General features: G+C 49.3%; 2 protein-coding genes across 13 annotated transcripts; one reads left to right on the plus strand and one right to left on the minus strand.

Annotated features, from left to right (window-relative positions):
• Positions 1 to 554: 554 nt before the first annotated feature.
• Positions 555 to 14,477, minus strand: LOC133469127 (kinesin-like protein KIF20B). 7 transcript variants are annotated; one of them, XM_061755793.1, is made up of 28 exons: positions 14,375 to 14,477; positions 14,162 to 14,234; positions 13,599 to 13,703; positions 10,322 to 10,405; positions 10,147 to 10,254; positions 9,937 to 10,075; positions 9,682 to 9,866; positions 9,140 to 9,179; positions 8,890 to 9,035; positions 8,732 to 8,804; positions 7,756 to 7,867; positions 7,615 to 7,686; positions 7,391 to 7,537; positions 6,082 to 6,244; positions 5,016 to 5,300; positions 4,440 to 4,543; positions 4,276 to 4,381; positions 4,077 to 4,190; positions 3,806 to 3,933; positions 2,904 to 3,049; positions 2,665 to 2,745; positions 1,737 to 1,811; positions 1,546 to 1,661; positions 1,373 to 1,471; positions 1,242 to 1,292; positions 1,060 to 1,093; positions 863 to 978; positions 555 to 769 (listed from the first exon to the last, which is right to left on the minus strand). In XM_061755793.1, the coding sequence occupies exons 3-28, from the start codon at positions 13,698 to 13,700 to the stop codon at positions 683 to 685; spliced, it is 2,913 nt and encodes a 970-aa protein (XP_061611777.1). In that variant the 5' UTR covers positions 13,701 to 13,703; positions 14,162 to 14,234; positions 14,375 to 14,477; the 3' UTR covers positions 555 to 682. The 7 variants fall into 7 exon arrangements, with proteins under 7 accessions (XP_061611777.1, XP_061611779.1, XP_061611778.1 ...); XM_061755795.1 differs by lacking the exon at positions 14,375 to 14,477 and having other exon boundaries at positions 1,558 to 1,661; positions 14,162 to 14,369; XM_061755794.1 differs by lacking the exons at positions 14,162 to 14,234; positions 14,375 to 14,477 and adding an exon at positions 13,994 to 14,151.
• Positions 14,478 to 14,496: 19 nt separating this feature from the next.
• bbs1 (Bardet-Biedl syndrome 1) lies at positions 14,497 to 22,110 on the plus strand. Of its 6 annotated transcripts, XM_061755828.1 has the most exons (7): positions 14,497 to 14,681; positions 16,575 to 16,970; positions 17,670 to 17,852; positions 17,911 to 18,042; positions 18,852 to 18,958; positions 19,027 to 19,147; positions 20,776 to 22,110. In XM_061755828.1, the coding sequence occupies exons 2-7, from the start codon at positions 16,587 to 16,589 to the stop codon at positions 21,598 to 21,600; spliced, it is 1,752 nt and encodes a 583-aa protein (XP_061611812.1). In that variant the 5' UTR covers positions 14,497 to 14,681; positions 16,575 to 16,586; the 3' UTR covers positions 21,601 to 22,110. The 6 variants fall into 6 exon arrangements, with proteins under 6 accessions (XP_061611812.1, XP_061611810.1, XP_061611813.1 ...); XM_061755830.1 differs by lacking the exon at positions 14,497 to 14,681 and having other exon boundaries at positions 16,369 to 16,970; XM_061755826.1 differs by having other exon boundaries at positions 16,340 to 16,970; positions 17,670 to 18,042; positions 18,852 to 19,147.
• The last annotated feature ends 1,526 nt before the right edge of the window (positions 22,111 to 23,636 follow it).

Raw genomic sequence — 23,636 nt, forward strand, 5'->3', positions numbered from 1 at the left:
AACAACCGGTCGCTCCTACGAACAATTTAGTCTTCAATAAACCTCGCATGCGTGTTTTTGGAATGTGGGAGGCGGGCACGGGCAGAACATGCAAACGCCCCACAGGATTTGAAACCGTGACCTCCGACCTGCGAGGCGGATGTGCTAACCGGTCGGGGGCTCATTTGCAGAATTACGGAGAAGTATTCTGCAATACCAATCATGTTTTTTCCCCTTCTTTTCAACACTCGGGATCACTCCATCGAACACTTATTTCAGGAAAAGACGGACGGCGGTGTGCCAATAAGTTCGTTTGAAATGCTTGGAGTTGTTTTGCTCTCGAAAAGACTGGTTGTTCGATTTGTACCAAGCTCGTTCCACTCTTTTATGGCCTTAAACGGGAAATGAGATGTACGTCTGCAAACGTGACCGCATTTTCAAAATTGAACAAACTGACGACGGGATCCCTCCGGAAGAGCTGGACCAAGTGGCCGGGGCTTCCCGCTGCTGCCCCCGTGACCCCAGCTCAGGTAAGCGCAAGAAAATGTGACATTTGGATCTTTTTCAATCATGTGTGAAGGCTTTTGAATGATACCATTTTATTTCCTTCGAGGAAAACAGATTCCTTTAAGTCAGAAACCCACAACAACACAAACATCTTCAATTAAAACAAATGTAAAATCAAAAAAACACAAGGATGATGTCACTTCCTGCCAGTCTTGGAGCGCAGCTGGCGCTTCATGATCATGTGATCACTTTCCTTTTCGTCTGCATCCGCCGCCGTGCACGTCTGAACACACAAACAGCGACACACATACATGTCGAGTAGTGAGCAAAAAGTGTGTCAACACACACATGCACGCGTGCGCACACGCACACTGACCGCGTGCGGCGAGATGATGAGCGGCGCGGCTTCTTCCTTCCCGTAAAGTTTCCTCCGTCCTCTCTTGGGTTTCGCTGCCATGGTGACAGAGCCAACCAGTCCAAAGACGCTTTTAGCTGAGCGCACAAACAAAAGACTGAACTGAGTGACAGCAGCGCCCCCTGCCGGCCCCGCCCGGAATCGTCGGCTTTTCTCACCTGCGCTGCTCAGGACTGACGGCGACGCCTTCTGCTGCTCCGACCAGATTGAACAACAACAACAACAACAACAACAACAACAAAAGGATTCAATAAGAGAAGAAAAAGAAAGAAGGAGGAGAAGTCCTTTTGTAATCCTCCCGGGCAGGAAGCGAGGTGACCAATCACAGTGCTCGTCTCACCTGCGTGACGCTTCTGATGTTCGCCCGCTTGTTGTCGCTGGATGACAAGCCCTAAACGCACACACACACACACACACACGTCAAGGTTGGATTGCAAAATGCATCTCAGATGAAAGTCCAAACTTTACCACCTCCACTTGGCAGCTTTTCCTTTTCCTCGCCGAACTTTTGCCTTTCGATTGGATGGCGTTGAAAGGAGAAACTTCGGGCTGAGCGCACACCGACGGCTCCTGCGCGCACACACAAATGCGCGGCGTCACGACATCATCATTTGTGAGCGTGTCGTCGCGGTGGCCACGGTGACCTGCGCGCGCACTTCCTGTCTCCGCCTCTCCCACGGCCTGTGCATTTCCTCCTCCGGTTCGTCCGCCAGCACCGCCTTCTCCTCGCGCTCCTCGTCGTGCCGGCGCCGCTCCAGTTCTGACGGCCGGAAAAGCGGGCCCAGCCGGTTAGCGGGCGACCGTTCGGTAGACGCCGACGCGCGCTCGTCCTCACCTCGTCTGAGGGCGTCCGTCTGTCTCTCGTGCTCTTCTACCAGCGCCTCCTTCTCACGCACGACACGCTCAAGTTCTGAAGCACATACACACGCATGGGTCATTTGCATCTCATTTGATCCATCGGGGTAAAGACATGGACCACGGAATTTCCTTTTGAAAATCTATTCATTTGAATGATTGGCATTTATCCATCAAAAGTAGTTTCTAAGAAAAAAAGATTTAGCGCTCGTTGTCCCAAATGAAGTTTGATGATGTGCTACATGGTCTGTGAAGATGCTACTATAATTTTGGGATCGACCGGATTTTCCCCTCTGGCTTAATTTGCCTTTTCCATGAAAACGAACACAAATGCATCTTGGTGCCCAACGCGTTCCTTTTTTTTTTTTGGCTTCTTTTTCAAATTAGCGTTAAGGCCACTGGAGAGAGCCTCATGATGTTGTTGCAATACACCAAAGGGATCTGTCATGTGGCAGCCATTTTGCATTCACGCGAGCAGACAGCAAGATGAAGACTGTTATTTCTGGGACATGAATGAATATGTATGAATTTGTGAAAGGGTCGCAAACATTGCACGTCTTTACCGTCATAAGCTGTATAAAGACAAGCGTGTAATGTAACTTTCCCGAGTAGTTGGGTTCATTTCTGCACTTGTATCCACAGAGTATTAAGGGCAACGCATTTTTAGGAAGCCGTTTATGTCTTTACTGTTATGCACTTTTATTGTTAGCGTGATAAAAAGAAGCGTATTTCAGTGGGCTGCCACCGTTCGCTCTGGCAATAAGGATTGCTTTTACTAGGAATGCCAAAATATGAAAAATCTTTTTGCATCTTTTCGGAAAGGGTGACTGTTTTGGCATGGGAGACATTTATCCGTACAAAAAAAAGGAATTTTTGTTCTCCCCCTTTGTTTCAACAAGTGTCTTTACCATCCATCCATCCATCCATCCATTTTCTGAGCCGCTTCTCCTCACAAGGGTCGCGGGGGTGCCGGAGCCTATCCCGGCGTTCTTCGGGCGAAAGGCGGGGTACACCCCGAACCGGTCGCCAGCCAATCGCAGGGCACATAGAAACAAACAACCGTTCGCACTCACATTCACACCTCCGGGCAACTTAGAGTCTTCAATTCGTCTTTACCATTATGCTTAGGACACACAAAGTCACTCACCTTGTTGTCGCGCGAGGTCGTCGTCTATTTTCCTCCGCAGAGCTGCGCCCTGATGCTCAAGCTCCGCCCTCAGCTCCCCGATCTGGCGGCAGTATGCCGCTTTCTGATTTGCCAATTCCTCCGCGAGCCGTTCACACTTGCTGTCGCTGCAGAAATACGAGCGGGTTATTCCTGAAAAGCGTCACGTCACGTCACGTCAGTTGCAATTGCGCCGTCACACCGAGGGGAGGCCTCGCATCCTGAAAGGTTGGCTTTCCTGCTGCGAATGTGCCGCAAAATTGTGGGGATTCTTAAACGGGTAAATCTTGTTTGTTTTTATAAGCAAGCGGTTTTAACAAACAAAAACGCAGAAGCTTACAGCAAATGTTTTTGTCACCGACTGTGAAACGCGTCAAGAAATTGTCTCGGGACAACGTTCGACTCCTTCCTTCCTCGGGTACGCGGTATCGGAATCAGAATCATCTTGTCCAAAACACACAAGGAATTCGTCTCCGCTATTGCGATGCCCCGACCGTGAAATAGAATATTCACAGGCCCAACACTGAGCAACGTTCAAGTTGCCTCACTTTACACACACGCGTTGTTATTCTACGATTCAATTTAATATCAAACAGAATGACTGACTTTTTCCTTTTATATTTTAGTATAATATAGTGAGGATAAGCGGTACGGAAAATGGATGGATGGATGATTTGAGAATGCCCCGCGACCAGTTCCGGGCGTACCGAAGTCAGCTGGCATAGGCACCAGCGCGCCCGCCAGCCTTCAAGGGGGAGAAACGCTTGGGAAAATGGATGGATGATTGAAGAAAAAGTCAATCCGAACATGGCTGTGCACACAGAGAAACTGTAGCTCAACCCAAGATGTCAAAACTTTGTTCTATTTGAAATGCTAATCAATACCTGCGCATTTTTTCTTGCGTCACTTCTTGGATGATTTTGGATTTGCGGGCGGAGCTCTCCGCGGCGGCCCGCCGCTCCCTTCGCAGGTCGGCCATGTTGGCGTGGAAGGCGCTCGGGCCCTCGTCCTCCTGAGTCCAACAGTCGTCGGTTAAAAAGGAACAAAGGGAAAGCTAAGAAAAGTGTGTCGGCGTGCGATCGGCGGCCGTAGCAGTGAGGGGGCGGGGCTTGCCGACGCTTCTGAGCGACAAAAGACGAAGGAGAAAGCGGTCACCTGATTGGCCAGCAGCAGTTGTCGGTGCACGCTTTGAGCGTCCGCTCGGATCTTCTTCAGGTCTTCGCCGACCGAGCGGATGATTCCCTCCGCAAGGCTCGCCCCCTCCTCTTCCTACATGACCATTCGGCAGCGCCGGTTAGAAGCCTGGTTGCGCGCCCGCCCACGCACGCACGCACGCAGGAATCCACGCACGCACCTGTGGGGGCCGCAGGCCGGCAGTTCTGATGAAGAGGTTTTTCTGGATCAGCAGCCTGGTCTCGGCCCGCTCCTCCAGGATCTGCCGTTCCCGCTCCAGACGCTCGCTGGACAAAACCCGAAACGTCAGCCCACGGCCGCGCGCGCGGGTCAGCGATCGATCACCTGTAGTCTCGCTCCATCTTGTTGAAGATTTCCATGAACTCGCCGCAGACTTCTTCTCGGATCTTGGCCTCCACAACCAAACGGAACGCCGCCTCCCTGTCCAACTGACACACACACACACACACACACAGGCGCGCACCCGAGCGTCGATTTGCTCACGTAACAATGAAGCGACTGACGACCAGAAGTCAAGATTTCATACATGCCTTTTTGAGGAAAGTTTTTGTCTGATATTGCCTTTCAAGAAATCTGGTAGTAAAAAACCAAAAAAATAAAATAATAACCTGCTTCAAACTAGAGGAAAACATCAGACCTTGATTATTTCTCAACATATCTCCTCGACCCTTTCAATTCGTCTGCTACTCGGGCAAGCCCTTCTCTGATTGGCTGACAAATTTCAATGAAAAATAAGTTTGTACAGGCCGAAAATCCCCGTCAAACTTCCCTTAAATTGAAGATGATTATTTGTAAGAAGAGCAGCAGAACCGCTCGTGTACGTTGCTCATCATTTGTTCTCTGGGATTTCAGTCCTGTGAAATTCCATAAAAATAGCGTTGCGAAAAGAAAACCTTCTACCTTGACTTCCTCCTCCATGGTCTCCTCCCCATCGCCGTCCTCCTCTTCTGCCTTGAGCACCGTTTCCTCCATCCCACTCTCCTCGTCTTCGGCATCTTCTTCGCCGCCGTCGTCGTCCTCCATGACGTCTTCCAGGGTGGTCTCCCAGGCCACCATGGAGCTTTTGCGCCCGCGCGCCAACAGGTTCCTGCGCCGGTCGGCCCGGTCGATGAGGACGGACACTTCCATGGCCGACCTGAGGGAGGAGTCGTCCAGGCCGGCGGGCTGGGAGTTCAACACCACCACCTGGGGGACACGACGAGAACAACAAGTTAACCCGAGAGCCCCGCCTCCTTCCCGACCGAGCGCCTCAAACGCCAGACAATCTCGTCTTACAAGATGATCCTGTGGTCCGGCGTGTGTTAAAAGTGGACTCGTCACGATTTTCGGGTCGGAAACAGTTCAGGGCCGACGATCAGAAATAAGGAACGTGTTCAATAGTTTTCACTCGTGTGTAGGTAAAGCCGACTTCTTCCGAGTCATGACTCTGTCAACTGTGACGTGGAACGGAATATAGCCAATCAAGAAGCGCCCCGACATCCCGACTCCACAAAGGGGTGACATTTTTTTTGTATAAACGTAGGTCCCCCAGACGGCAAGAAGTCTTTTCCAAAACAAGGCGATTTTTTGTGAACACCATCGGGAACATTTGGGTAACGTAGGCGCACATCCGGAAGGGTTCCTCCTCCTCCTTTTTGTGAGATCACGTGAGATTTCGAGACCGGCGGCGCAACTAAGCCTTTGCGTGTGTGGTGTTGTGTGTTGAGCTTGTCAGACAGAGCAGGCCACACACAGGTTGACCAAAACTGTTCAATAAGCTTTTTCGATACATGAGAATTGAGGACAAATCCAAAAATATCGGGCCAATCGTTCTGATTTGATCAGAGGTCAAAAGTCTCCAATGAAATCGAACACGCCTCCGACTGGTTTCCAGGCCACTGAGACAGGCCCTTAAGACACCGGCGAACTCTTTGAAATGTCCTTTAACATCACGCTTGTGTGATAATAAGCCAGATTGCGGGAGCACCTTCTGGGCGAGGGCGGAGAACTTGAGGACGTTGAGCGTCTCGTCCACGCAGGAGGAGTTCTGGCTGATGTTGACCACCATGGACACCTTGCCGGCACCACAGAAGAAGAACTGCAAGAAGTGAGTCAGCTTGGACTCCCGGAAGGGAACGTGGTGCTGGAACCTGCACACGGGCACCCACAGCAGTTTTCCTTTTGTTTTAAATTCACTCATCTCCGTTCGAAAATCAAAACAATTCGAGCTTAGAGCGGCGATGAAGGCTCATTTTCATATAATTCGATGAATAACGGTAAAGACGGGGTCCGCTGAATTTCCGTTTGAAAATAAAATCATTTGACTGATGCGTGTTTGAATTATTGTCAGTCGTTATCCATCAAAAGGACACGACAAAAATATTCCAAAGTAATATTCTCAGTTTGAATGGCAAAATGTCTTTGATATTTTGGGATCGAACATTGTCTCTCTGGCGCCTCAGCAAACGCGACATAGGAATTCAAATGGTCCACGCGTTCCTCGGTACCAGACCGGAGGCCTGAAATCGGCTCATTGGAATATCTCGACCCGATCTACGTAACTCGCCAAGATCTCGACGCAACAAAACGGAGTCAACCGATCAGGGGAAAGGGGGCGGTCTTAGCCAAATCTGGCTCCCACAGAAGTAGCTGTCAGGGGGGCCTTTCCTGGACACTCGACTCTGACCAAACCAAGGTGCTGTTGGAAATGAAATGGACACTTTGATACTAAGTTACGCTACGGAGGTCCAAATGGACAAATACATCGTGGTGTCAAAAACGTCTTTTACCAATGGCACTCCAACTGTCCTTAGCGTTAATGCCACTGGAGAGATGATGCTGCAATACACCAGACGGATCTGTGACGTGTCAGCCATTTTGCATTGACAGCAAAATAAATGCGGTTATTTCTGAGACCTTTGCATGTCTTTACCGTTATTCTGATTGTATGAAGACAAGAGTGGCTTTCCTGAGTAGGGTTAGGGTTCGCCCTGATGGGCAACGCATGTAAATTGTGCAGCTCACAGCATTTTTATGTGTTAAGCGGTTTGTCTTTACCGTTATAAAAAGTTGATTTCGATGGGCCATCGCCATTAGCTCTGCCAACTTGATGAATGCGTACAATTTGAAATCATGAATAGATTTTGGAAAATAGGACTTGAAGCATGGCTGTTTCAACATTGGAGACATTTACTCTTATAAAATCCCACCCAAAAAATGTTTTGACTGTTATTGATCAAACTATATGAAAATTACTCCTTAACACACACACACACACACACAGGCGTGGCGCGTACTTGGCGTTCTGCTTGACCCTCATGGCGTGGATGCACTTCCCGAGAGCGAGTAGCGAGCTGTTGATGTTTCCCGCCTCCTTCAGGCGCTCTCCCGTGTTGCGCGTGCGCGAGCAGCGCTCCGACCCAGCCAGGTCGCACAACGCCAGCCTAGACACACAAACAAATGCGCCAGGTACACGAGGCGGGCGTCGGGCGAGAGGGGGCGACGCCGAGGCGGCGCTCACTCGCTGACGCCGAGGAATCTGGGAACGGCGGAGTCGTCCGCTCGGAGGATCCTGATGGAGAAGATGCTGTGGCTGTGCAAACAGACGGCCGGCCGGCGGTGAGTACGAGCGGACGACGGGGGACGGGAAGCGCTCGCTCACCTCCTGCTGGACTGATGGTTGAGCTTGGTGGAGGCCAAGCTTTGGTTCTTCCTGCCGATCTTCACGACCTTGTAGGCCTCCTCTGGGCTGCTCACCTGGATCCACTTCAGGTCTGCGCGACACACCACACTTCAAGTGTGTCTGAGCAGGTGTGTGTGTGTGTGTGTCTGGATATCTGTGAATGGTGTCATGTTTTTGTGCTGGGTAATTACGGAAACATTTATAATCCAGTGCATGCATGGTGATACATTTTCAGCCAGATAAAAAGAGTAGAAGAAGAAAGTCAAAGTTTAACTTGATTATGAATTTGTTTTTCACAGATTAGGAAGAATATATACCTGTGTGAGTATTGTTATATGACCTACGTTTGTGTGTGAATATTGGTTATTTGAAGGGAAATCCCTCCTGTGATGTCGAAGGCAAAAAATCTGTTTTTTCATTGAGTGTCAGCATAAAGCTGTCAAGGAAGTGTGTGTTCTACTTAAAAATACAATGTGTGCAATTGCTTTTGTTGCGCGTTTCGTTTGTTGGAGTCAACTCCAACTGGGGAGGGCAGAAAAACATACGTCACACGGTGCGTTCAAGGTGCTTCTACAACGCAGGAACTTGCAATACACCGCAGCGTTTGGCACATTCGTTTTTCGCCGATTGGCTAGTGTCCTTTGTTCCGTCTTCTTCTGTCTACTCTGTGTAAAGCGGCAATTTGTTCGTTGAAAGGCACTATTTGAATCCAAGCTATTAGTATTATTCCGATGTTTTTTGGATAATCCTGAGAAGCCAAAATTGCAATCACGATTAATCGCCGAGCCCTACAGTGCGCGTTTGTCTTTGTGTGCGCACACCTGTGTCTTTGTGCGTGTGCGCATGTTTTTGTGTATATACTTGTATGTTGTATTTGTGTGAGACTGCGTTTGTTTTTGCACGCGCATGCATTCGTGTCTGTGTGGAAATGTGTGTGTGTTGGGGAATGAGTTACCCCTGATGAAGGAATTTCCTTTGATGTCCTGAGACAGACGGAGCACCGTCCTCTTCACGTGTCCACCTGCGACCTGAACACGCGGTTCCGCGACTCCATCAGCCGATCGGGGAACACGCCGCGCTGCGCGGCACATTTACATCGTGCGTGTGCGTTACCTGCTCCAGAAGGTCGTGAATGTTGTCGTTGTAAATCTCGCAGAAGGAAACCCAAACGGAGAAGCGAACATTGGCAGCCACCTCCAGAGCGAAGCGGTCGCTCTCAGAAACGCCGCTCGCGCTGCAGTCGGAGCTGAGAGACGAGGCTGACGCACGCGTCGACATGCACACCGTTAGCTGATGTAAGGAGAAAACTTCACATCTCAGCGGCTAGAAAAATCGACGTCAACAATCAAGACAAGTTACCAACCATCAAGAGAAGTTGATCTGGCAGTGGCATTTTTGTCAATCTGCAACGGCAAACAAACACACAAATCGTTTACTGGATTAGAAACGCAACACTTCTAAAGGACAAGCAGAGTCAGCGTCCGCTCGTCCTCATCGATGTTGTGAAAGCGGGGGCCGTGTCCTCAAGTGCAGACAAAACACCTTTGGAGCCTCAACCGAATATAATACCATCCTATTTTCCCCATAAATGTGAACAATTGTGTTCTGTAAATAAGTGTTTTTGAGAGGTCTACTTTGTTGCTCTCAATGCTGCCAAACTGACTTTCATTGCCCCTGTTAGCGTCTTTCTTTCACTTCGGTGTTCGCCATTCACAATTTCTGATGTCAAAAAATACATAAGGTTGCCCAGTTTTATATTTCATGTTTTCAGAACGTCCGTCTGATTTTATTCTTTAATTTCTTTGAGTAAATCCGCGATCGGTAATGCCGATGTGATAAGTTCAACTGGCTTTTAAATCTGTCGGCGGTTTGTCAGTGCAGACAATTTGATGTCGCGCGGGCGACCTCTCTGACGGTCCTCAGCAGACCGGTCTTGCCGGCGCTCTCCGCCCTCTGCTGGTCCGCAGTCAGTCGGACGAAGTCTCGACAACGGTGAGGTTTCAGATCGCAGCCGTCATACAGACGACCTTCCGTGCTGTTGAAGATCACCCGCAGACAGCGAGGCAGTAGGCCGCTGTCGTGGTCCGGACCTAAAAATGGGGGCATGCCGTCAGAGAAGGCGGACAGACAGACAGACAGTCAGCGTCGTCGTGTTCCAACCGAGGAAGGTGAAGGTTTTCCCAGCGTTGGTGACGCCGTAAGTGAACAGCAGGCAGTTTTCGCCACGCAGAACGTCTCGCACCAAACTACGAACTGATCCCTCAAACACTTTCCTCTGACTGGCATCTGGTCCAAACACCTAACAGGAAGTGACATCGTCTCACAGCTCAACACGGAGATCGGAGAGAATGCGTGTGGGCACGCGTTTACCTGGGTGAAGGTGAACCTCTGAGCAGTCTGAGGAGGGATCTTGTCAGCCTGCCTGCTCCGGGGTGCTTTGAGGACCACAGTGTGAGGACCCTCGATGGCCACGCAGTCCTGAGCATATTTGCAAGCAGAATCATTCTGAACTTTGACCCCTCGACGTAGTCATCGCGCGCGTTACCTGCGACTCTCCGGTCTCTGCTCCTGTGAGCGGTCGAACCCTCAGATAGACCTGCAGGTTCTCCGACCGGCTCGGAACTTCTTCCTGAGGACGAGGACGCGCCGACACACAGACAGACACACGCGCACCCAAGCTCATCGTTACCGATCGATGGCGATCACGGACAGTCGAGTGAATGAGCGCTGTGCCTGTTGGCAGGCGCTTTTGGTTTTTCCCAGGGCCACCCCAGAACTGAAGCACCCTGTTGAGAGACACTCTATCTAGGTCCTCACTTGTTGCCTTACATCCTCGACTGTTTTATAATACAGTTCTACAATGTTTACAGGTGATGTGCAGTATCGCGCTTATGCCACAGTGAGGCGCTAGGACACACGCTGTAGGACGCACGCCAGCAGAGTCACGACGCCTTTCATGTTTGCTTTCTTCCTGCGTGTCAGCAGAGTTCTTCGACGCTTTAGTTCCCTGCGGCTCTCCTGATTGGCCAAATAGACTCGTTTTTCCCCATCGTACGTTCGTCCGAAGGCAACGACTTAACACGCCTTACACCCAAAATAGAATAACTTCACTAAAGTCAAACATTAGATGGATGGATAGGTAATTTTATTAATCCAGTGACAAAAAGAGAAGCAGCTTTCAGGACAGACCAATAAATGTATATTAAAAAGTTTGCACGCTGGTATATGTTAAACGGGAAAAAAGTATTTAGTCGGCCACCAATTGTGCAAGTTCTCCCACTTAAAAAGATGAGAGAGGCCTGTATTTTTTTATCATAGGTATACCTCACCTATGATAGACAAAATGAGAAGAAAAAAAATAACATCCAGAAAATCACATTGTCTGATTTTTAAAGAATTTATTAGCAAATGACGGTCAAAATTAAGTATTTGGTCACCTAAAAACAAGCAAGATTTCTGGCTCTCACAGACCTGTAACTTCTTTAGGAGGCACCTGTGTTAATGGCACCTCTTTGAACTCATCAGTATAAAAGGCACCTGTCCACCACCTCAAACAGTCACACTCCAAACTCCACTATGACCAAGACCAAAGAGCTGTCAAAGGACACCAGAACCAAAATTGTAGACCTGCACCAGGCTGGGAAGACTGAATCTGCAATAGGTAAGCAGCCTGCTGGGAAGAAATCAACTGTGGGTTCCCACAATTATTAGAAAAGGGAAGACATACGACACCACAGATAATCTCCCTCGACCTGGGGCTTAAACGCAAGCCGTCACCCCGTGGCGTCAAAACGATCACAAGAATGGTGAGCAAAAATCCCAGAACCACACCGAGCGGATCTAGTGAATGACCTGCAAAGAGCTGGGACCAAAGTAACAAAGGCTACCATCAGTAACACACTACGCCGCCAGGGACTCAAATCCTGCAGTGCCAGACGTATCCCCCTGTTTAAGCCAGTACGTGTCCAGGCCCGTCTGAAGTTTGCTAGGGAGCATTTGGATGATCCAGAAGAGGATTGGGAGAATGAAACCAAACTAGAACTTTTTGGTCAAAACTCAACTTGTTGTGTTTGGAGGAGAAAGAATGCTGAGTTTCATCCAAAGAAAACCATACCTACTGTGAAGCATGGGGGTGGAAACCTCAGGCTTCGGGGCGGTTTTTCTGCAAAGGGACCAGGACAACTGATCCGTGTAAAGGATAGAATAAATGGGGCCATGGATCGTGAGATTTGGAGTGAACACCTCCTTTCATCAGCAAGGGCATTGAAGATGAAACGTGGTTGGGTCTTACAGCATGACAACGATCCCAAACACACCGCCCGAGCAACGAAGGAGCGGCTTCGTAAGAAGCACTTCAAGGTCCTGGAGTGGCCTAGCCAGTCTCCAGATCTAAACCCCAGAGAAAATCTTCGGAGGGAGTTGAAAGTCTGTGTTGCCCAACGACAGCCCCAAAACATCACTGCTCGAGAGGAGAGCTGCATGGAGGAATGGGCCAAAATACCAGCAACAGTCTGTGGAAACCTTGGGAAGACGACCAAGGGTATATAACAAAGTATTGAGAGGAACTTTTGTTATTGACCATATACCTATTTTCTACCATAATTTGCTACTAAATTCTTTCAAAATCTGCGGTATACCTATGATGAAAATTACAGGCGTCTCATCTTTTTAACTTTCACAATTTGTGGCTGACGAAATACTTTTTTGTCCCACTGTATGCATTTATATGTAAATAAATAAATAAATAGATTATGCTACAATATTTGGTGGTAATCACATTACTATAAATTCAATGAAAATGTGCGCAATGTGCATTACGTTTTTATTGACTGCAAACGCAATATGCACTCAACTGAGATACATCTGGGCTGTTGTATTTTTAGGCACGAGTTATTAATAATGAATAATACTCGAAAGAGACACTTGAGTATTTTAGTTGGTGTTCCGCATTTTAGTAGTTTACATGTTCTCCTGTGCTTGCGTGGGCTTTCTGCAGGTACTCCAGTTTGCTCGCACGTTCCAAAGACGCACGTCAGGTTCGCTGAAGAGGAAATCTTCCAAAGGTGCGAATGGCAGCTCATCCAATGTGCCATGTGATTGGCTGGCGACCAGGTCAGGGTGTACCCGGTCATCTGGGATAGGCGCCAGCACACTCGCGGTAAAAATAAATAAATAAACCAATGGACAGATGAATAATATAGTATCATGTATAATATAATATGTATTATCATTATTACCTGCTTTATGAACGATTCAATTCTAAGTGTGATTTTGCACAAATAGACAGACGTATTGCACTGGTTGGTGAAAGCGAGAGTTACAGAATTGGGTGAACGATTACGATGGCAACAGCTCAGGGCAAGGTACGGTTTGTCGGTCTGTTTGAGCTGGGGGGTATTCCGGCAAGCAGGTTATGTGAAAACCCGGGAGGAAGTTGATCCTGAGACGAGGGAAAGCCTGATCGATCGGTTTCCAAGAGTCAGGTAAGAGGAATCCCGACTCAGTCACCGCGGTAACAGACTCCGTGAACCTAACCTGCTCGCTAGCTTTGGCTGTGGCCGTGAACGAACTTGGCTCAAGGTGAAGGGACTTAAACTTGATTGAACTAATTCGGCTCAGTTGTTCCAGACCTGAATGATCCCAGTTCTTGAGTTCGGGGGAAGTCACGTGAGAACTGAACTCGGCTTTTGATTCAGAGCACAGTGAACCTTCTGGCTGGAATAACCCCCTGACCTTTCATTTAGAGCAGGACAAAGACCTTTCGTTGAGTTTGTGTTTGCTTATTTTTGCGAAAGTGCAATTACAATGAAGGTGATCGTGACCTGCTTGGGTAGAGCCGAGAATTCATCCAGCAGGTCTCGCTTGATGTCGTTCACCTCCACCGGGCCGATCCTCTCCGGCCTCCCGGCTAAACACGACTCCATCCGCTTGTTCGAATCACAAAGACACACACTGAATCGGCTAACATCCCCTTAAATTCTGTTATGATGCTGACTTTACAACGACAATTGTCATTTCACATGGAGGAGTTTGCGGATGTCTCACAGTAACGCTACATACTCAAGCAGCAACTCGCATGAATACAAAAAGTGAGTTTGTCAGCAAGACAACGAACTAAAGTGTGAAATGTCGACGATTCAATTTGTTAACCATGTGAAGCACTTTGTGAGTCCTGTGTGAGAAGTGCCGCACGTATAAATTAAATTGACGGACTTACTTAAGGTCACGGCGGTGTCAACGTTGCTGCTGTTAGCATAGCCACAGCTAGCCAACTGACAACGGGCCCGCTCCGTGAGTGTTTGAAGACAATGTTTGGACGGAATTTGAGATATGGACGTCCAAAATGCGCTACATGTGTTTGTTTCCCCCAAAAAGCTCTACTCACTGTGGATAATATTTGAATACGCAAAGGTCTCCGCAACTTGCTCGCCCTCCGCGCTCCGCGCTCCACTTTTAAACTGGAAACAAACGACCAATCAAGGAAAAGCTCGGCCTGTAACGTAACGTACAGCGCGACGTGACGTCAACAAAAAAGACAATCGTAATTTAGTCGCCTATTTTTAAAGGGAATTAATTCTGACATGTAGCAAAATTTTACCGCTTTAATTTATGGATTTATTTTCCTCCAAACACAAAACAGACATCCTTATAGAAATGGACAAACCCACGTCGCGTGAAAGTGACGTCACAATACCGGGGGCGTGGCCGACAGGCGGAAGAAGTTTGAAGCGGATTTATGGATTAGATTACAACACCGGCGACATTAGAAACATAACACCGACGGACTCTTAAACCCTTTTTGTTGTCGTTTAACTCAAAACCCTCGACGACGTTGTGTCATAAAGTGCTAAAACGCGGGAAAGGGCGCCATTAGGGAGACGCTGCATACGGTTTCCTTGACAACGGTGAGACAACAAGGCCAATCCGGGATCAGTCGTTCTGCATCATGTTTCTTGTACTCGATTGTTTACATGCTGCGGAGACAATGTTATGTGCGGATCTTCTCGTTTGTCCAGTCCGTCCTTCCTTCTGTTGTCCGTCTTTCCATGCAAACCCTGCTCATCGACCTGAGCAGGGTTTGCAAGACCAACGTGAGGATCTCTTAAATGCCAATGGCGCAGCAGAGTTTTGCGTTTAAACATGACAAGTGCTTGAGTGGCCGCCCTCTTTGGAATGTTCTCAAAAACACGGAACGGTCACTTCAAATGCCTCTAAAATCCCTCGTAACAAAGAATTTTGGGGAACAAAAAGATTGATTGACGACGATATGACCTATTTTACTGCCCTTCTCACCAATAATGTTCGATTTGCGTTTCAGGGCAAGTGACACCTTTTGAAATGTCACGGTCATTTTGGACGGGAATTTCGGCCCGAACATGCTTAGTTGTGGATATTTTGAACTGATACTTGTAAGCCAATCAGAGAAGGTCTTCCCTGAGTAGCAGACCAAATGCAATTGTCCAGGATTAATGTTAATGAAATAATCAAGTCACACTGTTTTACTCCAATTTGAAGGCGTTTCTTGACCCGATTTTCTACGGGTGATATCAAACATCCCGTTTGTTTCCCCCGTCACGAAAACAAAATCAAACAGCAGCGCAGCGGACAGTTGGTGCCGGGATTCAAACCAGCAACCCTTCGGTCACTGGATGACCCGCTCTAACGACTGAGCCGCAGCCGCCCTGCTCGCCCCACGCACGATCGCGCTGGCATCGGATTTATATCTGATTTACATCCACATACCAAAGAGGCCTGGGTGGGATTTGAAAAAATGTAAAAATCACATCCATGTCACATTGTGCAAAAAAATCGGAACCGACTTGTAGCGTGAACGTAGCATCGGTGTCGCAGTAGTTAAGTAGAACCAAAGATATTTTCCCTTTATTTGTTCTAAATACATCAAATATGTTTGAGGATAAGTGCTGAAAATGTGCGCAAAGACTAAGAACAATTTTGAACTGAATTGTTGAGCTATAGCTTAAAACTCTTTTTCACCATGTCAGGCGGCGGGATGTTCGGGCGGAGCTAAAACAGGGTCGTGCTGACGTCGCCACGGAACAGCATGATTAGGCCGCGCCCCGCTACCTAACTAACGAGCGCCGTCACTACATCGTGCGGTTCGTCGTCAAGCTCTGTCCACAAGCTGAACAAATACATCTTTTTCTTTTGTGTTATTCGGGCTATTGGCTCTTTTGTGGTGACCCGCGCACGGCGAGCCCCCAAGTGTCTCGCAGCTATGCTAGTAGTCGTTAGCCGCTAGTGGGCTCGTGAAGCGGCGGCCGGCACTCCACACATCAGAGGCACTTAGGGGAAAGTTAACTGTTAATTAAGGATAAACACATTGGCCGGCGTTCGGCTAGTAGTTGACTACAGCGAACGTATTTGATTGACAGGTGACCTTATTTTTCATGATTTCGGGGCCTGATTTTATATACATGGTGATTATTATTTTTTTTTTAATGAATTCAAACCTGGCAGGCTTTTTAAAAACACTCTTGTCTACGGTGTGTCAAATTTAGCCTCTTTGGTGGGTCTTTAGTAGAACGCTTGTGTGTCGCCATAGTGAGAAAAGATGACACAATTGATGGAGCGAATGGCGAACGCCACGTCAAAAAGCCGCCGACGTTCAACTCGAGCCGTGCGGCGAGTCAGCATTGTGCGGTCGGGTCTCGAAAGATCAGTCCAAACGCTCGAAAACGGCTGCCGGCGATGTGGAGATTTCTGCTTTGAAAAGAGCTGGCGGTCAGGTCACCGAGTTCAGCGCATCACATGACCGCCACGTGCGTGTTGTCGCGCAGCAGCGCCTCGTCATGAGCGAGTCGAGCGGGGAAGACGGGAAGTGGCTGGACGCCCACTACGACCCGGTGGCGGGCCTGCGCACCTTCACTTCCTGCGTAGCCCTGGCCGACCTGAGCGGGGACGGGGACGGCCGCCTGGTGGTGGCCGACCTGGGCGGCGGCGGCGGCGGCGGCTCGGCGGCCATGAAGCTGAAGGTGTACCGCGGGACGGCGCTGACCAGCGAGAGCGTCCTGCTGGACCTTCCGTGCGGCCTGGTCTCCTTCTTCATGGACCTGCATGAGCCGCGCGTTCCCGCCGTGGCCGTGGCGTCCGGACCTTGCGTTTACGTCTACAAGAACCTCAGACCCTACTTCAAGTTCACGCTGCCCGGGCTCGACGTCAACACGCTTGAGCAGGTGTGTGTGTGTGTGTGTGTGTGTGCATTTTGGGCCCCCATACATACAGAACAGAAGCCTCCCTGAAGGGCCCCCGCCGCTCCTCATAAACGCAGCTGCGGTCGAGGATGCTGGAGTTGCCCGTCCACTTTCTGAAAGAGACGTTTGATGAAAAGATTTAGACTCGTGGGAAAGGGCCACTTACTGTTTGATTTACGAGGGTATTTATACCATTTAATAGACGTATGCGAATTAGTTTTCAATATCAATATCATCAATAATAACTCAAAATGAGTAGGACAATGGTTCCATTTTGACGTATTATGCATAAAACGGTCGAACACAATTTGGGGATTGTGATTTTAACTTGAAATTGTCCAAATGCTGCGAATTCAGAAAAGTTTGTCCGATGATTTTTGTCGTCCTTCATGAAAGCAGACTGATGAACTGTGGGGAGTTTCAAAATACGACGTTTGCAAACATCTGCTTTTACTGTGGAAAATAATGATCAACATTTTAGGTGATTTTCTGACGGACGTTAGGAAGTTGCAATCATGTCCTGTTTTGGAGTAAAGGGATGGAAATTGTACCTGTTTGGTCAGTATTTGACGGCTGCTGCGTTGTGTGTAGTTTTATCTGTGTGAAGCGCTTTGGCTTGCATTTTTTTGTTGTTGCATGAAATACAATACAAATAAAATGTAATTTGATTTGATGGGCCAGGATGTGTGGCAGCAGGCCAGGGAGGGGCACATTGACCCCCCCGCCCTCAAGGAGATGCTGGAGAGCGTCAGGAAGAAGGCTGACGTGCCGTTATCCGGGCGCTCTCTCCACTTCCTGTCTCTGGATGCCGAGCACCTGGAAGACTTTGTCCGGCTGCACAAACAGCAACCAATCAAACGACAGGTATGCACGCACACACGCACGTGCGCACGCAGCTCGACGTTGTGTTTGCGGCCTCCAGACCGTCATCACGTGCGTGGCGACCCTGAAGAAAAGCACGGCGGACGAGGACGGCGTCAGCTGCCTGGTGATCGGCACGGAGAGCGGACATCTTTACGTGCTCGACCCCGAGGCCTTCGTCGTCCTCGCAAAGGTCACCGCGCACGCTTTTACGTCTTTTGTCTGCCCTTGCTTCCGTCCTATCTTGTGTGTGTGTGCATGTGCGTGCATGTTGTGTGTGTATAATCTCCAGTTTGTGTAATGCTGTGGTTCTTAAAGTGTGGTACAATGGTGGTAGTGCTATGGTACACGGGCGTGTGCTCCCTCTAGTGGTACGGGAAAGAATCCTTGCCTAAGTACAGTTCAGTTGGAGTGAACGTTTTGGTCCAATATCTTTGTATTGAATTTTTAACCACTGCTTATTTTCAATTTATTTTATTTAGCTCCATTTTCATGGAATTATTATTCAAGTGCATTTTTTCCCGTTTTCTTATATTTCAGCAGAGTGTTATGTTAATAATGAAGAATAATAATATTCAATATACTTTTAAGGAATCAAATCTCGTTTCTGTTGTTTTTCGAGATTTCCGCGGGGTGGGAGTGAACGTCCCCACTAATCACGAGATTGGGCGGGGGCGGGAGCGGGAGCAAAATTCACTGGGAGTGGCGGGAGCGGGAACTATGACAACAAAGTCGTAGGGGAAACCTTGATGGAAGTGGAAACCGTGGTTTTCGTGGGCTACTGAAACAATTTGGGCTCAGGATTGGGAGGGACGTTGATCCCATCCATCATCAACCTCGGTCGAAATCCCCTCCCGTGTCGGTCATTACGGTGCTTCTTGGAGAACTACGTATTTTTCAGGCAGAACTTGAAGTCAAAAGTTTGAGAAGCGCAGGTGTAGGGCGTCGTCGTCGTCGTCCTATATTGACGTTGTGAGCGTTCCGTGCGCGGTGCGGGTGCAGATGGCGCTGCCGGCCGCGCCCACCACGATGGACGTGACGGGTCAGTTCGACGTGGAGTTCCGGATCACGGCGGCGTGTCGGAACGGGAACATCTACATCCTGCGCAGGTCAGCCTCCGGGTAGGGACGGGTTTGCCGGTCCCGGCGCGTTTTCAGCTCTTTGCGTCTGCTCCAAGGGACTCGGACAAAGCCAAGTACTGCGTGGAGCTGTCGTCGCATCCCGTCGGCCTGCTGAGAGTCGGCAAGAACGTGGTGGTGGGAACGGTGGACCGGAACCTGCAGGGATTCACGCAGAAGGTACCGCCTCACGTTACTTGAGGGACTCGAGACTTGACGGCGCCGCAGACTTCAGGGCAGGGCTGTCCAAACGGTTTCTTCTGAGGAGCACATTCCCAAAGACGGACGGATGCGAGGGCCATTTGAAAATTCAAAGACTTGCATTCATCAAACACGTGAAAGCCAATCTATCAAACAATGATTTCTTGTTTAGTTGTTTTAAAACAAACAAAAAACTATATAAAAAGACGAAACACCCGTTTAGATGGCGTTTTTTTGTGATCAAAAATGAAACCGAGACACATAATTTCAAAGCTTTTTCCACCATTAATGTGAGCTGTAACTTGTATAACTCAATTCAAAGAAACATTACAATCTTTTTAGACATGCGAAGTACAAGTAAACAACTGAAATCATGTGCTAGCACAACTGCGCACACCCTCTTATAACTGAGTCCCCCGATGCGGGACGTCACGTGACCAAACCCGGAAAACAGATGAGCAGACTTCCTGTGAATGCTACGCTAACCCAACCGTGACTAAAAAAAATAATAATAATACATCTTTATGTCTGGTGTCTTCAAACAAAAGTTAAATACATGTACAGGAAGTCCTCCAGTCCTACGACGTTTCGACTTTCCGACGCCCGTGCCTCGTCCGCCATTTTGTCCCCAGCGCCATCGTGTTTCTGCTTAGCTAGTGCATAGTGCTCGTCTGTGTCTACGCCTTTTGCGCCCTCCTTTTTTCACATCATGGCCCCAAAGAAGAAAGCTGGGTCTTCTAGCGTTGCTGGTGCAGCCAAAAGAAAAGCAATTAGCATGGAAACGAAGCTTAACGTCATAAAAAGATCGGAGAAAGGACAGTCGGTCGAGCGTGGCGACCGTTACCAAGGACAAAGCCCGTATTTTAGCGCACGTGAAGGGTTCGCCCCGATGAGGGAACGGCGATCACGAAGCAGCGTTCTTGGAAAAGATGACTTACGTGATGGATCGAGGATCAGGATCAACGTCGGCTTCATATCGGCCTAACGCTCATTCAGGAAAAGGCACGGCGTATTTTCCAAACGTTCAAAGAGCAAGCAGAAAGGCAAGGACGGAATTGCGAGCTCTCACGGCCTCCCCTCCTTCTTCTCCGTCCACCGCTCAGCAGTAATGGGAAGTACAGCGTCTTATTTTTTTATTTCTTTACACAAAGTATTTCCACGTAAATTTCGACTTACGCGGAAATTCGGGGTACGTCGCCGGCGTAGGAACGAAGCTCGTTCGTAAATGGAGGACTTCCTGTATAAAAAAATCGCATCCACGGGGGATATCTGTGTCACAACACCTCCCTTTTTCCACAGTCACACCTTTCACTCTGCTGCCCCCTTTAAAAAAAAAAAAAAAGTGCCAGCAAAAATGAGAGGCAAATGGCCCCGCGGTCTGTAGTTTGGACGCCCCTGCCCTTACGTTGGTTAAAGACTTGATTTACTGGTCTAAGCAATTGACAAATCCAAAGACTTTCGGGGGTTTCAAGTTTGGATTGCGTGGGATGAAGATTTGACAGGATCTCGACAGTTCTAAAGACTTGAGGGGATCTAAGGACTCGATGACCGGTCTAAGTACCGGAGCGTGTTTAAAGACTTGATATAGTCTCCTGTGGCTGGTCCAGGGTAAGAAGCTGTGGAAGGTGGTCCTCCCGGCCCCCATCTGTACCATGGCCACCATGGACCTCCCTGCTCGAGGCTTCCAGGCGGTTCTGGTGGGTCTGGCCAACTGCGAGGTCCAGCTGTACCGGGACAAGAACCTGGTGAGCGCCATCAAGACTCCGAACGCGGTGAGCGCCATCTGCTTCGGGCGCTACGGGCGCGAGGACGGGACCCTCGTCATGACCATGAAGGGCGGCGGCCTGATGGTGAAAATCCTCAAGAGGACGGCGGAGTTCCGAGAGCGGGACACCACTCCGGGACCCCCGGCCGCCCAGAGCGTCCGCCTCAACGTGCCCAAGAAGACCAAACTGTACGTGGACCAGACCCTGAGGGAGCGCGAGAACGGCCCCGCCATGCACCGGGCCTTCCAGATGGACCTGGTCCGCCTGCGACTGGCGGCGGCCCAGGCCTACGCCAAGGCCCTGGAGTGCAGTCTGAGCCCCGTTTCGTCCGGTCCCGGGCGGTCGCTCAAGATGAACGCCGTGGTCCAGGGTCTGGGCCCATCCTTCAAGCTCACGCTCAACGTGCAAAACACGGCGGCGTGCCGACCGGTCCTCAAGCTGGCCGTCAGCTTCGCGTACGACGACGCCTTGTACAGGGTGAGAAACCCGTTCATGAAGATCCCCATGCTGGTGCCCGGACTGGTCTACCCGGTGCAGACCCTGGTGGAGTGCACCAGCGACAAAGGCATCTCTGACATCATTAAGGTTTTCGTGCTGCACGAGGAGCAGAGCACGCCGCTGCTCACCGCGCACATCAACATGCCCGTCAGCGAGGGAAGCAACTGAGACGCTTCACTTCGTTCACCTTTGCTTCGCTCAGCTCCGTTGAGCTTTCAAGGGTGGACGGCGGCGGGAAGTGTTTGTGCGGCGAGGAAGGCGACGCCGTGACCTCGAGCGGAAAAGTAGGCGCATTGTTGACAGTTAGCATTCCGGGACTCCAACAAGATCGGTTTAGATCATCGCTCCTCAACTGTTGTCACCCTGGGACCCGCGTTATCTGTTGTCGCCGCCCACTTTTACGGGAGTTAAGAACAATAAAGAACGCTTATGGTTCCAAAATAGCAGTATATCAAATGTTTAAACAAGATAACAGCATGTACAAAAGTGCAGACCTTGGTTTTTCTTTGGTGGGAAAGAATGCAGAGCGAAGCAACTGCCACATTTGCCGCAGTCTGGGATGATTACGTGATAAAAACACCCGACCTTTTTTATGCGGCCGCTCCGACTTGCACGGACACTCCGTAATCATGTTCTGAGTTCTGAGTTCTATTTTCCAAATAAAAGGCTCGTTTGGGACGCGCATGAAATATGTCACTCCTCGTACGGCGTGATCGCAGCGTGCGATCCACTTTTGAGAATCACCGATTTAGATGGTGGTGGTCTTTACGAAGGGTTAGGGTTAAAGGTGAAAGGTGAAAGCCCTTACGCTATTCACGCATCCAACCGTTGGTCAATGACGATAACTGCACTTCGTGTGAAATGCTAGCCTGCCGCACGGAACGCTCTCCGGGATGAACGACGACGGCTGAGTTCATTGGCTATTGTGCCATTTCATTGTTGCGCCTGTCACGATGCGTCGCTGGCAAAGATACACCAATTGCAGTCAATAAATAATGATCATTTTCGGACCGATGGCTCGAAATTGGAGCATCTCCTGTGTCGTACCTGATGATCTCTGTTGTGGTGAAGGAAGGTGTCTCTCCGCAGGGTGGCGCTGTGCTGCACATATCGCTCGAAACCGTTAATCGGCGTTAATCGGTTCTTGAAAGGAATCGTCTGCATTGTTCACCTTTTAAAAGAGCTCCCAGATGCCTGTGACGTGCTGTCGTGGAAATACCTCGAGGATCAACAATTACAGACGCATGTTTCCAGCGCTCCCACCTGAAGTTTTTTCTTTTCTCCCATATGGGGTTTAGATCAGGGGATGTCATCGATCTCCGGCAACTGTGGGCCCGCGAAGCCCTTTGAGACGCTTTGGTGGGTGAAGCGACTCGACAAAAGCATTCCGTTTGCTGTGGTGAAATCGGCTCGTTTTAGGGGCGGGCCAACGGCGAGCTCGGCTTTCGGCGGACCGCCGATCGTCCGCCCTAACCCTAATAATAACGAATAATGAATAGTCATTAGCGGAAGCGGAGCCCAAAGTGTGGATGAACAAGCAAAGGTCAACGACGGTGAAAGCGGTTTTGCGGCCCGTAAACAAATTGATCGACTCGGTTGATGATTGTGACGCTTGCGTTCCAGACACACCGATTAACTTTGCAAACTTTAAAAAGTACATTTTCCATAACAACGAAGATGAGACGATTTGATTGTGAATTAACGACATCAATCGATCGTTCTTCTTTCAGTTTGTTTGTACTGCGATGAGACAAAATGATTTTGATTTTGCGGGCAGCCGTGGCCCAGTGGTTCCTATCATCGCCTGCCACCGTGGGGGGCCCGGGTTCAAGACCCCGACCGGACCATCCGCCGACATCCCCCGGACCGGACTCACGGCTGTGGTGTCCTCGAGCGAGGCAAAATGCACAGAACAAATTTCGTGTGCATGACAATAAAGGCGATTCTTCTTCTTCTTTCCCAGCTATCTTCGGGCGAGAGGCGGGGTACACCAAATCCAAATATATCACTGTCAATACTTCCCTGTCATTATACAAATATAATGCGACGATATTTATTACTGTTACCAAATGTATATACCAACGTGAAAATCGTCATCTTCTGTTGCCTTTCAAAGAATTGGAATTTCATCTCAATGCCGCTATTTGTTATTGTTTGTACTCTGATGGTTCATGACGAATACGAGTGTATAGAAGCGAATATTG

This window comes from Phyllopteryx taeniolatus, chromosome 19, assembly GCF_024500385.1.
Source record: "Phyllopteryx taeniolatus isolate TA_2022b chromosome 19, UOR_Ptae_1.2, whole genome shotgun sequence".
NCBI lineage: Eukaryota > Metazoa > Chordata > Actinopteri > Syngnathiformes > Syngnathidae > Phyllopteryx > Phyllopteryx taeniolatus.